Here is a 21,920-nt window from a genome sequence, read left to right on the forward strand (position 1 = left end):
ACACCAGAGGCTACATACAGACAGACCCACACACACCGCCACGTATAGGAGCGTTGTGACCACCGCTCAAAAAACGGTGTCTGTTTAAGCTTTAACGTCACATGATCGTAACCCGGAGCGTTTGTTCCAATCCACGCACGACGGAGATGTCCATCTTTTCACGAGATATCGACCGACACACACACACACACACACACACACACACACACACACACACACACACACACACACACACACACACACACACACACACACACACACACACACACACACACACACACACACACACACACACACACACACACACACACACAGTCACGGGGGGGGACTTCCACAATGGCCCACATGTTTAGTGTTAGAGCACCATGGAGGAAGGAGGACCCGGTCGGTGGCCGAGTGGAGCTTAAGCCCCGACCAATGTCAGGCTCGTAGCGGCGTCCTCTCTTACGCATTCCACGCACGGCCATTGCGTGCCGTTCCGGGGACGAACCGTGGTTGTCTTCCGTGTGTGTCTGAGTGTCGACGAGCCGAAGGCGGTGCACTGCTGCTGCTACTCCTCCCATCGGTGGAACCACGCGAGCGATCGGGGGCTCCGGTGAGGATGTGTGTTGCATAACTAACTCAGCCAGCAAACTTAATAAACACCGTTGCGCTTAGGTTCACCGGGAAATACTCGGTCGCCATTGTTTGTGTGTGTGTGTGCGCGCGCGCGCCCTCATTGCTACCCGTGTGTGTGTGTGTGTGTGTGTGTGTGTGTGTGTGTGTGAGAGAGAGAGTGTGTTGTCTGCCTGCCCTGCTCACTAGCGCCCCTCCTTTAACGTGTGTGTGTGTGTGTGGTCTGTGTGTGTGGTCAGGAGAGGTTACTGCAGGCGACAGACATACACGGCCGGCCAGCCAGCCAGCCAGCCAGCCAGCCAGCCAGTAACATATTGAAAGCGAATCACAGGAGCGGCGGGACCACCGCTCAAAAAACAACATAGGGGCAGTGGTGGCCTAAAGGTTAGAGGAGCGCGCTTGTGGCCGAAAGATTCCTGAGTTGATCCCCCGGACCAAGCTCTGACCAACACTCACCCCTCCCTCAAAGCTGTTGAATTACCCTTGAGCAAGGCACTGAACCCCCAACTGCTCCAGTGGAGCAGAACTGTGGCCAACAGTCATAGTAGGACTGTGGTTGTACTGGGCAGCTCCCAGCTTTATTATTATTGTCTTGGTGCAGACACTTATGTACAGTATATATGTGCATATTCTTTGGCACTGCGTTGATAAGTAGTTCCCTATGTTTGAATGAATGGACCATTGTAAGTTCTTTGAGTTTGCATTATGCTTAGAAAAGTGCTTTAAAATTGCAATCCATTATAGAAACTTTAGGTACTACCATTTCCTGTTGTGTTGTGTCTTTTCTACTGATCTTGACACGTTATTTGTATATTTCTTTACTTATAGTTGCTCTGTATGGTTGATTCTCCTGTATTGTTGACTCTTCTTTCTTGTTTGTTTTGTCGCTCGGCTGTACACAACAGTCCTTTTTCTTTTTCTTACTGTCCTGTAACTTGTAACCTTAACTGCTGTGTGACTCTGGGTGACTGAATTTCCCCCTTGGGATAATAAAGGTATCTATCTAGCTTTGAAGATTTTGAAGCAGGGGTTAAGGCAGTTCTCAAACTTACCAGTACCCCCTTAACTGATTTCTGAAGCCAAGTACCCCCTTCCCCCTGTCTACAGCATTTTGTTTATCAAAAGCTCGTCTAAAGTCCAGTTCCAATGCCAATATGTCAAAAATAAAACGGCATAATGGCAAATAAACATTGCTTTCTATTCATTTACAGTAGTACTAGTCAAGTTATTGATGTAATTTGGTTTTACAATTTACAGATAACAGATAGACTGTCAATGTTTTGTCATTACCCATAACAGAAAAATACATATTCCCATTTTCTCCTGTACCCCCTGCAGTATCCCTGCTTACCCCTAGGGGTACACGTACCCCCATTTCAGAAACACTGGGTCCTTGAAATAACAGCCAAAAACACCAAATGTGGCCTGGCTTCGACAGCAGACATGACATGGCTGACAGGCTGATGCCTTTCAGTGTTGTTAGCCTGTACATCTGTTGCCCAGCGTAGGCAAACAGCATGACTGACAGCATGTGGTGTGTTTGTTTTTTCACATGTCTCCCCTCTTTTGTATTCTCTTCACTGCTTCGCTCCCAGTTCAAAACACTGGTGATTAAGGGGTGTATGGCAAGGTTTTGTAGATGCTCCCAAGAATAGTTTGGCCTTTACCTTCAGGACATGCTCCAACACCTAGTGCTGTCACGATTATGACATTTTACATGACAATTAATTGTCACGCAAATAACCGCGATTAACAATTTAATTGTGTATTTGTCGTTGACAATTACATTTCTGTTTGGCTTTTAGGCTTTGCAGTTGCACATGGCAACCATGACACACAACTTAAATATACAAAGAAATTACTGACATATTTGACAATTTTATACTTAAAAAAAGAACATTGAGAGTGGAAATAGCCGATCTACAAGCTCACAACGTGTCGCATCGTGTTTGAAACTATATTAACATTTCTCAACATGGAAACTAGGGATGTTAATCGACGCATTATTTACGAATCGACGCGTTGAGACCGAAAATCGACGCGTCGATCGACTTTTTTCACTTTTTCCGCTAAGCAGCAGCTGAGAGGAGAGCACAACGGCGCATTACTTTAAGCAACACAACTTATGCAGCTGCACCCATCAGAACTCGCATCAAAGCCCTAATAATAATTATAATAAATAATTGCTCTTCCTTGCGTTAGCATGGAGTCTGTTCTCTAGAGACTAGAAGCGGAGTGACAAAGTCCATGGAACGTTGCGGGAGCGCTCAGGCTGGCACTCCAGGCTAGTGTATCAAATGGAGCGCTCTCCCTCCCCGACCGCGTCCACGGGTGTGTCGCATTAACGACGAGTAGTGTATTTTGTGTTGTTTTATTGTCAATCTTGATAAAATCACTGCACACGAGGCGACGCTGCATTAACAAGCGAGCTTTCGTGTCAAGCATGCATGCGCGCACACAGGCACGTAAACAAAACACATCCAGTCAGCGCGCACTGCTATGACGCGTGCACACGAACAGACCAGCAGTGTTTCTCAACCAGTAGTCCGCGGACCCGACTAGCGCCGCATGCGAATCTGCGATGCATGCATGCATGCACAACACAGACATTCACTCGTCCCCGACACAGAGAGTCACACACCGGTCTTCTCACGTTTGGAAAACATTAACGCTTATAACATTTTTGAACAAGCGATTAAAACATTTTTTGGGGTGAAACTTTAGGGGAAAAAAAACTCATCGACTCATGCTTTTTGAGTCGCGGTGAGCATGAGTCGATTTTCGACTTCGACGATCACCTCAAATAATTACGATTAGACGATTATGTAATAATTGTGACGGCCCTACCAACACCGCACCCATTACCACTCACTCAGATCAGCTAGCACGGGAAAGCTGTTAAGAGACTTCTAGACTCTTCTCCCTCCTGGCTCGCTAGCTGTGGAATGACCTTCTCCCTCCTCTGCAGACTCACCACCCAATTTATACAGTCTGAAAAGTCACCTCTTCAGACTCAACCTCACCTCCTAGCATTCCGCTCTCCTTGTATCCTTTCTTGACATTTTATAGATGCTAGTTATACTATGCAAGTACGCAGATAATGTTGTTTACATGTGTAGATTCTAGAGAGTGTGTAGCCCCATATAGAACCTCACCCGTCGCTGCATACTGTTGTGCTCCGAGATGAGGTCCTAAAAAGGTGGCGCAGCGATTGCGGGGACCGCCTCCACTTCGAGTTGGAAAACACTCGAAACGAAATTGTATCCACAAAGTAAAGGTAGTTCCGAGCTCCCAGACTGTGATTACCTAACCAGGGTACATAAAACATGAACCACGGCATAAAACAACCGCTTAAATCGCTAGTTTTGTAATGTTTTCCCATTCAACCGGAACTCCCCCGGCGGCAGTTGCCAGTACTGCTCCTTATTCTGCTACAGTACTGGCACATGCCACTGGGGGCTTTTCTGAATTTAATGAGACTAAATAAGCGATTTAAACCGTTTTCCCAACGGCGTGGTTCATGTTTTATGTACCCTGGTTAGGGATTCACAGTCTGGGAGCTCGGAACTACCTTTACTTTTTGGATAACATTTAGTTTTGAGTGTTTTCCAACTCGAAGTGGAGGCGGTCCCCGCAATCGCGGGGACCGCAATCCACCTCATCTCGGAGCACAACAGTATGCAGCGACGGGTGAGGTTCTATATGGGGCTAGAGAGTGTGTTGTATAAAAACCTGGTGTCCTCGTTACTTGGTAGCGCTACATTTTTCCTTAACACTTTTAATAAAGTGACCTTTTACCCTGTCATTTGATGGCTAGGGTTCACGACATCTACTCTGATCTTGCACTTTGTCACCCCAAGTCACTCAGGAGGATAAGAGCGTCTGCTAAATGCCTCCATTATAAATGGTTTCCGTGTAGTAGTGCGATTCTCCTACCTGTTTGTTAGCCTTGAGGACGGTCCTGAGAGTAGCGATCTGTTCCCTCTTGGTGCTGAGGAGGGACTTCAGTTTCAGGACCTCCTCCAGGAGGGTCTCGGGATCCCGATCCGCCTCGATGCCGCTGCACAGCGCCGAGCACGGCAGCGCCCCCCTCTGGCGACACAGGTCCACCGCCACCTAGGGGAGCAGACGGGAAGTTAGCCGACACGGGCCTTAAAACCCATTTAAGCCTAGAATTAGTGAATGCTTTAACCAGTGAAAAATAGCAGATCTACAAGCTCACAGCGCGGCACTCTGTGCCGCGCTGTGAGCTTGTAGATCTGCTATTTTTGATAAAGTCGTGAAAATGTGTGCAAATCTTTGAATATATGTACTTTCAAAGCGAACGATTGTAACTCAAATTTTGCTTCTGGGTGGTCCCTGGAACTAAATATTTTGAGATGGGGGTCCGTGGCCAAATAAATATCATTTTGGGGGTCCTTCACATGAAAAGATTTGAGAACCACTGACATAGTAGTCTCTCAAGAACAGACTAACTGAGCTCCATTTAAGTGAAAAGGACCTTTTCTTTGACGATGGCTGGCCAGATTGCTGACATAGAAACAAAGGTTTTTCAAAAAGTCTTAGAAGGATTCAAAAGACACTTATAGAATCGGGTCAAAATTCTAATTTTCATGATTTTTCAAAAATAGCAGATCTACAAGCTCGCAGCGTAGCTGTGAGCTTGTATATCTGCTATTTTTCAAATAGTTAAAGCATAAAATAATGATACACTATAATGTGTACCCATTCTGAATGGGTTAAAAGAGGTTCAGACATCAGAGTCAACCAAAGAGAATACCGTTTCACCAGCAATGTTGGGTCAGTTTGAGAATAATCATCTTTGAGAAATCTTAAGTGTTTTAATCCTCCTGTGTCCAATTATTGAATCGCCAATCAATAACTACATTCCAACCAATCAGCTTAAAGGCTCAGAAATGAAGTGTGTTATTCAGTTGAACATTCTCTTCAAGGGAAGGGGATCAAAATGTTTTTATTTTATTTATTATTCTGTTTTTATTTGGATCATCATTGGTATTCCTTCACAACTTCAATATTTCACAATTATAAATCAAACTTTTTGATGACCAAAGTTTCAACAAGGGATCAACATTTTCACAGTGCGCTAGACTAGAGCTCTGTTGACATTCCTGGAAAAAAAAATCATTATAATTTTATATCTCTGCCAAAACCCAGCAACATTTTGCATAAATATTATTATTACCAGCAATACGCCTCAGGGCGACATGCAACCTCGCACAATTCTTGGCCATCTGGTCAGTGATACCAATATATCGGACCAGTTACACCAAATACTGTATGGAGACCCCTGGTACCCATATATGGAGATCCATGTACTGTATATGGAGATATGCTGTGAGATCCCAAACATGCTTATTCAGTTATTCGTTATGTGAAAGTCCTGTGACGTCTATGACATCTGACATTTATGCCCATACATGGAGATCCCTGTCTGTAGAACCAGCCACGCAGATATGGGCTGTCTTGGCCATATATGGATTTTGTTAGTGTGGTAACAGATATGTGGCCTCCATATATGGGCATTCCCATATTAAGTCCTGTTAGATATGGGCTTAAAATTGTTATAATATATATATAATATCTGTTAGTTTGACATCACATTGAAGCCAGAGCGTGATGTCAGAGCGGCAAACCCATTCTGTTAAGAGTTGTTCCCCTGACATCACAGTGACGTCAGAGCATGATGTCAGAGCGAAAAACCCATAGAACCAGTGTCGGGCGTGAGAGAGATTCATACGAACAAGCTGTGACCGTTCACATACTAACTAGTCCTTGCCCGTGGTTGTGTTGTGTACTGAGGTGAAAGTATTGGCTCGTAAGATAGCAGGATTTTAGACAGTCATCTCCAAATTTGGCCGCTGTTTCACCCGTTTATGCCCATATATGGTGTTCTGTGATGTCAGTCATTTCCAAATTTGGTCACTGTTTCAGCATTATATATCAGATTTGGGAACTGTTTAGTATGTTAGAAAGTTTTATTTCGGTCCCATTTGGCAGCCAGTATAGTACAATACATTCAATATCAGTATACACTGTATGGTCCGAAAAGGTATAGGCAGAAGCTTATGCTTATAATGCCTACCCCATATAAATAAAATACAATCAAATATACATTTGATTTGACAAGACTGAAAAACAATATAGTCAATTCAATAGACTTGCTAATCCAAAAATAAGAGAAAAAAACAAAACAAAAAGAATACAAATGAGTGTCGGTCTGGTTTAGTGTATCAGTGATGTCAGTCATGAAGTCATCTCCCAATGTAATTGTCCTTTAAAAGTAATCATCCAATTAACATAGTGTCATTCAACAACTTGTTCCAACTAATTAAGCTGTTGTTTAAAAACTTATCCTGTAAATTAGTTACACTGATTGACTGCGGTGCTGGAGTGTGAAATGATTCACTGGACGATACATCTCAAAGGAGGACCTAAATATGTCTACAATGCTGCTGTGGTGGTCGGACACAAGCTGTACTCATTTGGAGGATTCATCAACAACTACCTGAACCTGAACAACAGGGATCAGATTCAAGTCCACATCTTCAACACATTGTCTTTGCGTTGGAGGACGTTGCCCCCAGTGACAAATGGAAGAGGACAAAGTCCCATTGAGGTTCCCTCCTGGCGCAATGGCCACACAGCTGTGCTGGTAGAAGAGATTGCCTACATCTGGGGAGGGCATCCTTACTGCAATGTGCTTTATGCCTTTGATGTTGACACGCACGGCTGGTTCAAACCCAATGTTTCTGGGACTATTCCAGAAGCAAGGTACTACCACTCAGCCTGTGTCCTGGAGAAGGTCATGTATGTGTATGGAGGATACACCCAGATGACTGGAAAGACTAATGACATGTACAAGTTGGACACCAGCATAATGGTCTGGTCTTTAATTAACACCAGAGACACTCCTCCACCTCCATATTATCACTCTGCCACCGTCATCGGGACAAAGATGTTTGTATTTAGAAGCGAAGACTACCACAACATCAACAACAGCATCACAGTGTTTGACACAGAGACCAACCGCTGGCAGAGCTTGGCTTCTGGAAACCTTATCCCAGAACGCTTCAATCATTCAGCCTTTGCCTACAACGGAGAGCTGTACATACTTGGTGGCATGAAGACGAACCCGAACCAATACTTCAATGATCTGTGGAAATTCAGTCCAGAGACCTTTTCCTGGAAGCAGGTTAAGCCCAAGGGGAAAGACCCCTTGAAATGGGACCCCTTTACGATGTGCTGTTACATGGTGGGAGATAGTATCATCATCCTGGAGACATACTACATTTCTCCTAACCTGTACATCCTAGACTTAAATCCCAGCCTGAAGATGTTATGCAAGCTAGCAGTCACTCGGCATGGTCTGGAGCAGTCCGAACTCCCACATGACATCAGGTGGGAACTGGCAGCCATGACTACCAACAGCTACAGAGAGAAGGTGAAGAAGACTTTAAGGAAAATATGCAATTCAATTCAAAGAACTTTATTTTCCTTTTCTGAACTTTTGTGCAGTGGTTAAAAAGACAACATACATTCACAGTACATAAATCTTAAATGTCGCTACAATAAAAGCACTATGTTTAAAACTGGTTCTTAAAATCATAATATAAAAAATCGCACCTGTGCGAATTGAGCGGTGCAAACACTAATGAGGAGGGGAAGTATGACAAACTATGACATCACCGTCAATATATATATATATATATATATATATATATAAGTAATATATAGAAGTCATATTTAGATTCTTTGAATGAGAGAAAGGGGAAGACGGAGAAGGAGATCAGCCTGAGAATCGGAGCAGCAGGAGCGGTTTTGCAGTCGCTAAATCGCACTGTGAAGACAAAAAGAGTTAAGCCAGAAGGCAAAGCTCTCCGTCTACCGAGCAATCTTCGGTCCTACTCTCACCCATGGTCATGAAGTCTGGGTCATGACCGAAAGTATAAGGTTGCGGGTGCAAGCAGCCGAAATGGGCTTTCTCAGACGGGTGGCTGGTATCAGACCGTGAAAGCGCGGCCTCACGATCCTTCTGGTCTCCCTTAGAGATAGGGTGAGAAGTTCAATCACCCGAGAGAGACTTGGAGTAGAACCTCAGCTTCTACACTTGGAAAGGAGTTCATGCATCTAGTACGGATGCCCCCCAAGCGCCTTCTTAACTCATTTGTAGCCAATCCCGAGAATACTCGTGAAAAATACTCGAGTATCATATGGTGCCGATCCCGAGTATACTCGTGAAAAGTACTATATTACTGTAACGGCGGTTCTCCTACCCTGTAGCTGCGCGGAAGGTCCTGGCACAATCGCCCTCGCCGATTCATCATCATCACGGATCCACGTGCACAAAATAGTAATCCCATAACATTGAGGCAGACGGGGAATCTCATCTTTAATGGCCATTATCTCCAAACAACACTTTCAAAGGGGAGGATGGCAGTAGATTCTCGCTAATAAAACACATGTTGAAAAGCAACGATCCGCCATTACACAACGGCATGTTGACGACGAGCGATTCCGGTGAATGACGTGATGACGTCAAACCGGAAGTGTTTACGCAATCGACTTCTGGCCTTCAAAATAAGAGACTGGCCGCACAAAATGAGTTAAGAAGGTCCTCGATGCACGTCCCACTGGGAGGAGACCCAGTGGCAGACCAAAGACCAGATGGAAGGATTATATCTCCAAACTGCCTTCGGAACGCCTCAGAAGTTGCTCGGGATAAGGAAATCTGGAAGTCTCAGTTGGAACTGTTACCCCCACCACCCGATTCCGGATAAGCGGTTGAAGATGGATGGATGGATATTTACATACTTTGAAGGTTAAGCCATTGAAAACCAAAGAGGCCAGAAGATGAATATATTAGTAGTATAGCATCTATACCGAGACCTCCTTATAAGAAGTTTGGACCAGCTCTTCTACCAGAGCCTGAGGACTCATGTGGTCCTTGTCGACAGTTAGGCGACCAGGTCACAACGATAAGTGACCTTATTTGCCTCTAGAGCTCAAGGCCAAGACCAAGAACTAAGAAGTTGTTCAAAGGCTGTGTATTTGTATTTCAAGCTTGTATTAGCTGCCTGTCATCTATAACCTGTGAAATTATCCAAACAATGCTATAATAGAGCTGAAAGCAGCAATAAAGTGGTCAGTGATGTATATCGGACCAGTTACCCATATACTGTATGGAGACCCCTGGTACCCAATACCCATATTTGGAGAGATCCATATACTGTATATGGAGATATCTTGTGAGAGCCCAAACATGCTTACTCAGTTATTCATTATGATGTCTATGACATCTGACAGATATGGGCTGTCTTGGCCATCTGTCTTGGCCATATATGGATTCTGTTAGTGTGGTACAATCTGAGTTCCCAGAAGTTATTTTCTCGTGGTATGTGGCCCTCCATATATGGGCATTCCCATGTGAAGTCCTGTTTGATATGGGCTTAATATTGATGACATCAGGGAACTCCATATATGAGCATAAAAGGGATTCTGTTAGTGTGACATCACAGTGATGTCAGAGCATAATGTTAGAGCGACAAACCCATAGACCGTAAAAAAGTGTACACGCCCAGACGGACGGACGTCTACGGACAAGATGTGGCGGTTCTGATGGTTAAACTACGACCTACGGCCGCAATTAACCACTTGAACTATAGCATCCCTGTTCTTGGGTAAACATTTGGCAAATAAAATAAATAAATGTAAATAAATAAATAATCTACAGGCTCAGTCACAATGCGAAGAGATTCAATGTAGAGGGAAATAGAGGACCTAGTAGTGTATACTGTGTAAAGGGTTTACTTAGTGCTTAAATAAAACAATAAAAACTTCAAGATAACATTATGACAGGAACGTGTTTTGTTTTTGCATTGGAACAGATGATTCTACAACACATGCTCTATCAGCTCTATCAAATGATCAGTCAGAACTGACTGGTGCAGCTCAACTTCAACCTCCAATTATCTAAGCTGGTCAGTCCTACGCGCGGGTCAGAAGGTCAAGGCTGGCCTGGGGGCATGAGTTCCTAGAGAGACTCAACCACATCCCAACTGTCTGGGCTCCGCATTATGTCCACCGACTCTACCACAAACACACACTGGTGTTGGCTGAGTAACCATATGCTAATTATCAGATTCAATACACATTCATTAGAGCAGTGGTTCTCAAGCTGTGGGTCTACAAATTATTCGTCCCAAATTATTTTGGGGGGTCCCCAGATGATTAACTTAAAGGTATATTCAGTGATTGTATTTCATTCAAATAATAAAAATATAATTGGTACATTTTCCATTCATTCTCCTCACTAGAATGTGTGCTGACCATATAAGGACTTCCACCATGGCACGTGTTACGAGCATAGCTAGATTCAGTTTTCAGAGGTGGCCAGCCAGTCTTCGACCAATCAGGGTAGAGTATGGCCGTAATTATGTTATGATGTTTAGTTATGATGGTCAAAATAAAAGTTTTGAGAACCACAGTCGCTCTGAATTAAGAATGTCTGCTAAATGCCTAGATTGTAAAATACTGAACTCATGAAATGCCACAGTCTCGTAGTAAATCAGTATCATACATATCCTGAAGCTGGAGACGTAGGCCTAGCGATATTCAGTGATTGGGTCTAATGATCAAAACGAGAACATTATAATGGTGTAGAAAATCTATAAAAAACTAAACATTTCCACGCTGTGACAAGATGACCCCCGGCCACTTTCATTATCACTGAATACACCTTTAATGTGCAACATTGTTTTCTCACTCAACAGTAAACAAACCAACATAAAGTTTAATTGTATAGACTAGAGGGTATCGGCACATTCTAAAGTGACAATTTGAGGACTTTTTAATACCTCTAAAATTACAAATTAAACGTTGGTTAAATTGTCAAATATTAGAGGCCAAAATTGTGAAAATAGCAGATCTACATGCTCACACCGCGGCGTTGTGAGCATGTAGATCAGCTATTTTCACAACAGAACCGTGTTATACAAAATGTAATGCCTCAACTCTTAGTGCTCGTAGAAATATGATTATTTTGTGGGTCGCAGCCTGAAAAGGTTGAGAACCACTGCATTAGTCCTCAATACGATTCGATTTTCAACTCTTGGGGTTACAATGTATTCAGGTTGGATTAAGACAAAACGTGTAGATGGTAAAGTAGAATTTATTTTAACAGTATGCACATTTTGAGCACCATAGGGGAAATGAGGAGAGCAAATGGTGCTATGATGCTGACTGATTATAAGGGAGGAGGAGGAGGAGGGATTCTCTGCAGTGCAGCTGCCATCCTGCATTAGTTCAACTCTTTCACTTCATGCACCTCCTCCTCCGCTCTCTCTCTCTCTCTCTCTCTCTCTCTCACAGGGACATGCTGGGCCCCTGATTCAGCCTGGGAAAAAGAGTTGGAGAGGCCCTCATTGCGCGCTATAGAGAGAGATCTCTCTCTATAGCGCTGCTGCTACTCAAAGATTTGCCATTTCAGATCATGACAAGTGACAGGCCAGTGGGGCCAATTACATGAGTTATATTTCGTCATTGTTGGGTGGAAACCGTGTATGTCCAAAACCGTTTGTTTTGTATTTATCATTTTAAAAATGATTTAAACTAGTGAAAACAGCCGATCTACAAGCACACAACGCCTCGCACCGCGAGGCGTTGTGTGCTTGTAGATCTGCTGTTTTCACTACTTTTCACTACTTGTATGATGAAGCAGGGCTTTGCTTTGCGAAAATCTTTACACATTTGAAACTTGGAGATACGAGGTTTCTGCCCGGCAGTGACAAACTTTGTTGGCCGCCCAGCCCACAAAATGGAACGAAGGCCACAAAGACATTTTATTTTTTTCCTAATGGCCGGCCTGGACCGGCCGGGAATGAACCGGCCGTTCGGGAGTTGTCCCGCTTTTCCCAATGGCGAGCACGTCCCTGCTCTCTCCCTCCCTCTCTCTCCCTCTCTCTCTCTCTCTCTCTCTCTCTCTCTCTCTCCGTCTCTCTCTCTCTCTCCGTCTCTCTCTCTCTCTCTCTCACATCCTTCCCTCCCACTCCACAATGACAGGATGCACATTGATTTAGATCAAAGATAAGGGGAAATGAGAGACCCAGGGAAGCGGACGAGTGAGGGAGAACGATCGAGAAAAGAAATCACGGTTTTGAATTTCAATACACCGTGTCCAACGGTATTTATCTCTTTCAACTTTAAACCTGTACAGTGTTGGCAGTCATCAAACCAGAGTGCTGGAGTGGTCAAAGTAAAAGTTAGGGGCTCTATTTTGATTGTCTTAAGTACCAGCTCTTATGCCTTAACTTAAAGGCCTGTCCATACTGTCTCCGACCACCGAACTTTTCTTCTGAAAGGTCCGGTTCAACTACAAAATGACGTCACTCGCATCTTCTGAAAAGCACCAGTAAGACTCCCTAATCGGGAGATAAGCGACCGTAGGTCTCGCTAGAAGAGGGCCATGTGAGAAATGAGGGGTGGGGTCTCCGCGTTGCCTTGGCGGACGAATAGGTACCGGCCCCGGCTCTCCCGGACGCTCCTAGGCCGAGTTAGGGCATTTTATGTGAGCTGCAGTGGAGGGGGTCCTCCACTGGGGGCGCCACCACTTTTGCATCCGTTCTGGAGTACCAGGAGTGGGTGGTCCCCGGGAATTCCCCGTGAGCAGCCCCGTGGGGGTGGTCATTTGGTCATTTTTGCACATTTGGTATTTTTTTTACACCCGGGGGTCCCTGGAACTCCGGGGGTCCTTGGAGGTTGTAGTTTGGCAGGCAAGGAGTTTGTGTGGAAATTTTGGCATGGATCGGGCCAACGGTGGCCGAGATATGAGTAGGGGGAAAGTGTGACGTGTATGTGGTAATGTTTTTACACCTGGGGGTCCCCAGGGACCATAAGAGCTGGTACTTAAAGGGCCACTTCACCTCTGGGACAACCAGATCTTATTTTATTGTTGTTTGGGACACGATCAACACAATCCCGAGTTATTTTTTGTGTTCAATCTGTTTTTTTAGATATTTTAGTATTTCAGCATGTACTAGTGATGCATTTTGCATCATATGATGCAAAACACATCACTGATGATGCAAAATGCATCACTAGTACATGCTGAAATACTAAAATATCTAAAGACACATGTTAAACACAAAAAATAACTCAGGATTGTGTTGATCGTGTCCCAAACAACAATAAAATAAGATTGGGTTGTCCCAGAGGTGAAGTGGCCCTTTAAGACAATCAAAACACAGCCCTCCATAGGGGCCTTTTCCACCAGAAAAGAACCGGTTCTGGTTCCACCAAGAACCGGAGTTGGTTTCCGAACCGTAAAAGTTGGTTCCGAACGGGAACCACAAAATCCTTGGTTTGTTTGTTTCAATCTGGTGGAAACGCAAGCCGGTTCGCAAGAACGAACCAAGGTTCACAAGAAAGTTGAACCGGCACTGGTTCTGGAACTGGTTCTTTGCCGGTGGAAAAGCCCCCTATGTGATAGACAGGACTGTGGTCCTACCTGGAGGTGTTTGATCTGACAGCGGATGACCGCTACCAGGTTGCGGACGTTGGAGGGGTCCCTGAAGTCTAGGGTGGGAGACCCTGGACAGCTGGGTGGGTCGCCGCCGCTGCCGTTGTGTCCTCCGCTGCTCTCCACCTCGCCCATGAACTGCAGCGCCGCCGCCTTGGAGATCAGCAGCTCACTGGCGCGCAGCTGCTTCCCCCGAGCCTGCGTGGAGGATTACACGGTTACTGCATTGTCACCTGATTATTTGAGATCGCATAATCTTTTCCATGTTGAGAAAAAAAAAAACATTTCCAAACAATGTGGAAATAGCAGATCTACAAGCTCACAATACATGCGACACAGTGTGAGCTTTTACAGATCAATCTTAAAAAGAAAAAGAATATTGTGCAAAAAAGCATTGCAGATTGCCCTAGCACCCCAAATCATAACTGACTGCGGAAACTTCCCACTGGACTTCAAGCAACTCTGACTTCGGAAGGTTGACATTTCTCGATTATAAATCCTTGTTCTGAGTGGTCTCGTGTAATTTTGTAACATTTTCAAATATGGACTATTCATGAGCTGTATGGCATAACAATTCAAAATCTTAACAAAAAAGGTTTGGAATAATTCACTGCATGTTCAATGTATCTAGAACATATTAAATATATGAAAGTTTCAAGAAAACTTACTTATACACAATACCAACATTTTTTGAGATTGATCTCTAGATCTGTCTATTTCCACATGATAAAAAAACGACGACATAATCGTCACACACACACTAGGGCATTCACCAAATATTAAAATATTCAAATATCAAAGTCACTATTCGACATTGTTCACCTAAGTCGAATATTCTTTTTTTTTCTCTCTCTCTTTAAAAAATATATAGTTTATAAAACTTGGCTAGATAGGAAGTCATAAGAATGAGTTGTCAATGCCCCTGGTGGATGAATTTGTTAATGCTCTATACCAGGGGTTCTCAAACCTTTTTAGGCCGTGACCCCCCAAATAAACATATTTGAACTGTGGACCTCCACCCTGACAAGCACTTGGAATTGTAGGTATTACATTTAATGTGACTCGGTTCCACAGATAAATATTGTGAAAATAGCCGATCTACATGTTGCGAGGCGTTGTGAGCATGTAGATCTGCTATTTTCACAATGTTCGCCTCTTGCTTACTTAATAATTGACAGTTTGGCCAGTCCTGTGGAATATTCGACTATTCGAATACTTTGAGGTCGAATAATTCGAATACTAAAAATCGCTATTCGTGAATGCCCTAACACACACAACGATTACCTGTGGGTTGAGGTGGTGCGACCTCCTCCCGCTGCCCGCCGCGCCGCCCCGCGCCCCGTCCCTGTAGTAGTCCAGGGTGACGCGCTTGGGCGTCAGGTTGTTGCACACGCAGATGTGGTGGTAGAGGTTGGACAGCTCCTCCGAGAAGGCCAGCAGCTCCTCCTGGGCCACGCTCAGGTGGCCCTCCTGGTCGGTGGCCACCTGCCGCGTGGCGCCGATCTCCAGCTCCAGCTCGCCGATGCGGTCCTGGTCCTGCTTGCTGGACTTGATGCACTGGCGGATCTTGTCGGCCAGCTCCTGGGCCTCCGAGCGCCAGCGCTCCTTCTCCTGCTTGCAGCGCTGCTCCAGGTTGCTGTAGCGCGCGCCGGCCTGCGACGACAAGTTATCGATTAATTCAGGGGTTTTCACCGCTTTCAGCCCAAGAACCCCTTAGTTGAGAGAGAGATAAAGCAGGGACCCCCACAACCTTTTCATAGACTCCATTCCATATAGTTTTAACGTTTGACAGCAAAATCGTCAAAGTGTATTTTGGATTTGTGTCAATTTGTGTTTTCAGATATTGAACCACTTGAACCGTCAATACTTAATAAACTTGACCCACTACAAACCCCCTATAAACTTCCCCTCTACATCAAAGCTCTTTGCCGAAAATAGCCGATCTACAAGCTCACAACGGCTCGCAGCACGAGGCGTTCTGAGCTTGTAGATCTGCTATGGCGGATTAATCGACTCTAGATTCATTGTTAGCATCCCTACCTGTGACAGCTCGTCGCGCAGCTGCAGCAGCTCGTCGCTGGCGGCGCGCATGCGGGCCTCTAGCACCTCCGTGCTCTTGGCGTCCAGCTCGTAGTCGAAGTCGCCGGTGTTGTTGTTGCCGTTGTTGTCGTCGCCGCTTCCTAAGGGTGGGCGATATGGTGATAAATATCGTTGAGACGATACAACGTCTCCTCGATATGGCTTTTCAGAGATATCGGATATATCGTGATACAATGAGGGACCCTAATGAAAAAATCCTGTTGAATTGTTAATACAGGGTTCCCCAATTAGTTTTCCCCAAGGGCCGAATCATGTCTAGGGTACCAAGCCGAGGGCCATAACATTGCAGGGGACGACGGTGGCGTTCCCGCTACTCCAGTGACAGTTCAGATATCGTTGTTGTCGGGTGAAAATCTTTTATGTCCAAAACCGTTCGTTTTGCATTTATCGTTTTAAAAATGATTTAAACTAGTGAAAACAGCCGATCTACAAGCACACAACGCCTCACGATGCGAGGCGTTGTGTGCTTGTAGATCGGCTGTTTTCACTACTTTTGTGCGACGGCCTTGTTTGATGAAGCAGAGCTTTACCTTGCGAAAGAACGTACACATTTTGAGATACAGGTTTTCCACCCGACAATGGCGATATACTAGTTTTGTTGCTGCTCTTATAGCACCATTATTACTGGGGTTGGTGGGGGCCAGACAGTAGCCCCCCGCGGGCCGCCTATTGGGGAACCCTGTTGTAGGTGGTTGTACTACGTGACGTTGACGTTGTATTTTTCCATGTCGCCCACCCTTACCGCTTCCTCTGCCGTTGTTGTCGCGCTCCGCGGCCTTCTGGCGGCCCTGCGCCGCCTCCAGCTGCTGCGTCAGAGAGCCCACCTTGTCCTCCTGCTGGCCCAGGAGCTGCTTGGACTTGACCAGCTGCAGCTGGAGCTCCTCCACCGTGGAGCTCAGGCTGGCCTTCTCCCGCTCCGCCTGCACGAGAAAAGACGCAAGCATGAAACCTCTGGAAATGATTTGAAGCTGCCCTCCATCCCCTCACAGATTGACACTAAGGCTTTGACACTAAGGCTTGCCCACCTGCCCCCGGCAGGTAGATAAAATGTCAGGGCAGGTGAAGTTTGCTTTCGGTTGCCCGACCGGGCAAGTGCTCATTTGAGAGGGGACACAAAGGACAACACAAGATATCTGTCTAAACTCTTGAACGTGGCCAGTGCGATCTGTCTTCTGTACTGTGGAATGTAAAATTAGAGCACTATTTACCTATAATGTGCTGTTTTTACTGTGTAGTGGCTACTGTGTGAAACCATAGACATAATTAATCATAGCTACAGTATGTAGGTATTTGGATTTGGAGGTATTGAGGTGTGACATTTTTTATCGCACAGGCCCAGAAAGTAAAGAAATAAGTGTTAAATTGAGCAGTAATTAAAATCTTTACCTATCATTTTATAATGGACGATTTACTTTTCGGGCAAGTGGGCATGACCTTTGGGCAAGTAGAACATGACCTGTACTTGCCCGAGGGGCAAGTGCATCTGAGACCTTAGTGTCAACCCCTGCCCTCAGTACCCGCACATCTGGCCAAACATCTCCAAAAAGTTAGCGACACCCACAGCCACAACACCAGAGGGAGCGCACACAATGATCTCATAACACAAACCCATAGGACTACCTCCCTTAAAATATGTAGCTCCCTGGCATCCTTCAAAACTGCACTGAAAACTCACCTTTCAGGAGGCCAGAGAAGGAGGTAGTTATCACTTCTCCCATAGACAGGCGAAAAGTGAGCACCCCCCCCCCCCCACACACACACCTTAGCCGCACACCATTTTTCCCCTATCCTGTAAATATAGTGTTTTTATAACTGCGATATTATTGAATGTTTTCTGTGCTTGCTATTTATTATGTCCATGAATTAAATACTGAGAGCTTTCAACGTAAAAAAGACCGTAAAAGGTCTTATTTGGGATGTTCCTTTTAGGCAGGGTGTTTAAATGTACTTGTACTGTACTACATTTCGATTGTATTGACTATACTTGTCTAATAAAATAATCAATCAATCAATCAGTGGTTCTCAAAGTTGGGACCGGGGGCCTCAATTTTATACTTTAGCTATTCAAAGATAGCCTAAAAGAAAAGCCTCAGAAATCGTCGCAATGACTTGTGAGCTTTTAGATCAGTTATTTTTTAACTAACAATTTTGAATAATATTTGAAAGATTTTAACAACAACTCAATTCAATTAAATGTTATTAGAGTGTCAAATCATAACAAGTTATCTCAAGACACTTTACAAAGGCTAAAGAGCCGTGGGAGAGAGAGAGAGAGAGACACAAATCTTCTCTTTATGGGGGTCCCTAGAACGCAATCTTTTCACACGGTGGTCCACGGGCAAATACATATCAATTTGGTGGGCCTTGATAGGAGGATGTTTGAGAACCACTGTTTTAAAGATTATATTTAGGCAAGATTTGCTTTTGTTTGTAGATGTGAAGAATGTAGAGAGGAGGAAGTAGAGTGGGATAATGAAATGCTAGATACTGGGTCTCTGCCTGGTGGGAATTGAACCGTGGGCGTTGTAAATATACTGTATGGTGGCCACGCTATCCGGTCAGCTACTGCAGCTGCTGCTACTACTACTCTGAATGTCTTGATGCCGACAAATCTCTTTTCAAAAAGGAGTCATTTGTCTCATTTCATAAAACATTCAACTTTCAACATGCCATGCTTTTGTCATCATGCATTGTAACATAAATATAGCCAATGTACAAGCGCACAAAGCATTGTAATGCAACGTGTTGTGAGACTGTACATTTGATATTTTCGCTATTTGTTGTACAACAAATTATATAGGGTTTAAGTGTTTCATCACTTTAGTAATCTTCAGTTCAGGCCGAGACCATGGCAGGACTATTTACCATTATTGTCCAGGAGACATGAGGATCTTTCAAAGGCCTTAAAACATATATTTCACCCTCCACCGCCTTTAAACTGCTTGCATTATTTATGTAAAAGGAGCACACGAAGTAGACTGTGAACCCAAACCACTCATCTCTCAGCTCCTACACTGCCAACATCTGCTGGGCAGACGCTCACATACCCACCCAACCCCCCTTTCTCTGAGAGTACATTATGAATTATACATTTCATCCAGGAAAGGAGCAGTGGTAAAAGGTCAAGGACATTGTTAATTTTCTAATGTATGTTTTATTCCTTGAGTATAATTAACAGGTGGGAGTGACACTAGATGACAGTGTGGCGCTATTCCCGCGTCACCGCGGTCGCTTGAACAAAGACACGCTGACTCGTCTTCCGCCTGCGTCGTGAAACAGGATGTGGTTTTGAACAGGAAGTAGCTGCATACATTAGTCATCATCCGTGTTTTAGCGGGGAGCAGTCGAGCAGGAGTAACCCGTCTGGCAACCTCCATGCGCTTAATGTATGTACAGTATAGCCCATCATCACGCCACTGTGTTGCTTGACGACTAGGGCTGTCACAATTATTACATACAGTAATCTTCTAATCGCAATCATTTGACATAACCGCGATTATCTTTCATAATCGTTTCCATGTTGAAAAATGTTCATATATATTTTTTAAAAGTCAAAAATAGTGGAATGCGACGTATTGTGAGCTTGTAGATCGGCTATTTCCACTATTAATGTTATTTTTTTTTAAGTATAAAGTTGTCAAATATGTTAGTAATTTCTTTGTATATTTAGGTTATGTGTCATATCTACCATGTGTAACTTCAAAGTCAAACAGAAATGTAATCGTCAACGACAAAAACAATTAAATCATTAATCGATTATTATTTGAGTGACAATAAATTGAATAAATTGTCATGTAAAATGTCCTAATCGTGACAGCCCTATTGACGACAAATACTGATCTACAAGCCAACAAGACGTCACGTTGTATGCTTATAGATCTGCTGTCAGCAAGAGAGAGAGAGAGCGTTGCATGACGGAGTACACCATGAATCTAAATAAAGCTTTACTCTGCTTCCTCTAATGTTTATCAGTGTGAGGCTGTGAGCATACACAGTAAAAGTGCTCAAACTCGGTGAGCCTAACCGTAAAAGTGTTATCAATGATATCAGGGGCGTCAATTGGGTATGGCAGGGGTATGCAGCTGCCATACCCTGGGTCCAGAGGGGAAAATAAAAGTTACTTTTAAATATAAATCCATGAATGTCTCTTTGTCTATCTGCGCTGGTTATTATGTTGTTAAATTACAGTAAAATAACTACAAATGCAAAATGTAACAAAATGGTTTCTTTAACAAGGTATTATGATTATATTCTCCACACTTTTATTCTCCCCAGCTTGACAAAATGGTATATTCCCAGGTTCCGCAGGTCAGCTGCACAGGTGCAATGCATTATTCTTAATTATGGCACGTTTCCTAACATGCTAAGTTTAGCTGCGCTTGAACAACAATTCCAGGCTGCCATATCCAGCCCAAGAAACCGTAGAAACCTGTGTAAAAAACTAAAAAAATATATATCGTTTTTTTCAGACATTGTGAAAATAGCCGATCTACATGCTCGCAACGCCTCGCAGCGCGAGGCGTTGTGAGCATGTAGATCTGCTATTTTCACAATAGAACCGTGTTATACAAAAATGTGATGCCTCTTTTCCATGAGGACTCCCATCTTTGCCGTACCCTAGCTTTTGCTGAACTGACGCCACTGAATGACATTCACGTCTAACCCACAAACGTTTATTACGTTCCTCTTCCTCTTTATTTGGGAGAATGGGCAGAACTTACAGACACATAATAATAGCCTGCTGTCACACTGAACGCTTCAGTCTGACATTGCTGACATGAAGGATAATTCCCACCACTGCGTTCCTGAGCCACACAGCTAGGGATGGGACGATACGCGATGTTATCGTTTATCGCGATAAAAAAACACTCACGATAATCGTATTGTGGAGATTTAATTTATCGTGATATCGTCCTCCGTCGTGCACTGGGATCAATTCACCTTTTATTTGCCGAGCTGCGTATCCGGCACCACTTAAACCCTCTATAATTGGTAAAAGTTACTTATAATATACATACTTGATACAGTCTTTTTTTCTCTCTCTATAAAATGTCTTTGCCAAAAAAATAGCCGAACTACAAGCTCACAACGCGTCACAACGTGACGCGTTGTGAGTTTGTAGATCGGCTATTTTTTGGCAAATGTTCCGCCCCAGGATAATGGATTTTGATTATCGTGATAATATCGTAAATCGCGATTTCTTTTGTCACAGTAATCGTGATATGAAATGTTCATATTGTCCCATCCCTACACAGTACACACAGCTTGAGGCACTGAATGACCAGTCATTAGATGACACCCCCCCCCCCCCGTCCGCCCACCACCCACGCTCTGCTTTGTCAACCGGGAAAACAGCAGTTTCGAGACACAATGCCAGACCAGAGAAGCAGTCCACTCAGTGAAGTGTCCCCCCCGTCTATGGTCTACTCTGGACCCACGCAAGTAATGAAAATGGTGAAATAAAATGCGATAAAAGCTAGTGTTCTTGTGGTAGGTTGTCTCTTTGTCATCATTAAGACAACATTCATCAACATTTGTTTAAGATATTTTTTATCCAACGATTTTTGCAAGCCATTTTTTCACCCAGTGCCAATTGCCTATGTAATCCTGGGCTCTGCTCTCCCTCTGCCACGCCTGGGAAGACAACGGACTGACCTCATGCTTCCTTCTA

At 44.2% G+C, this 21,920-nt stretch overlaps 1 protein-coding gene across 1 annotated transcript in view; it reads right to left on the bottom strand.

Annotated features, from left to right (window-relative positions):
- LOC308291035 (protein bicaudal D homolog 2) overlaps nucleotides 1–21,920 on the bottom strand; it is a gene marked incomplete at its 5' end in the record, with an annotated part of 60,058 nt that overhangs the window by 9,009 nt on the left and 29,129 nt on the right. Inside the window, 5 exons of the mRNA XM_080732949.1 lie at nucleotides 4,552–4,731; nucleotides 14,138–14,347; nucleotides 15,434–15,802; nucleotides 16,190–16,329; nucleotides 16,992–17,169. Coding sequence (XP_080589075.1) covers nucleotides 4,552–4,731; nucleotides 14,138–14,347; nucleotides 15,434–15,802; nucleotides 16,190–16,329; nucleotides 16,992–17,169 — 1,077 coding nt within the window. The remainder of the gene's footprint in view (nucleotides 1–4,551; nucleotides 4,732–14,137; nucleotides 14,348–15,433; nucleotides 15,803–16,189; nucleotides 16,330–16,991; nucleotides 17,170–21,920) is intronic.

The sequence above is a fragment of the Nannobrachium achirus genome (genome assembly GCF_963921795.1).
Source record: "Nannobrachium achirus genome assembly, chromosome: 9".
NCBI lineage: Eukaryota > Metazoa > Chordata > Actinopteri > Myctophiformes > Myctophidae > Nannobrachium > Nannobrachium achirus.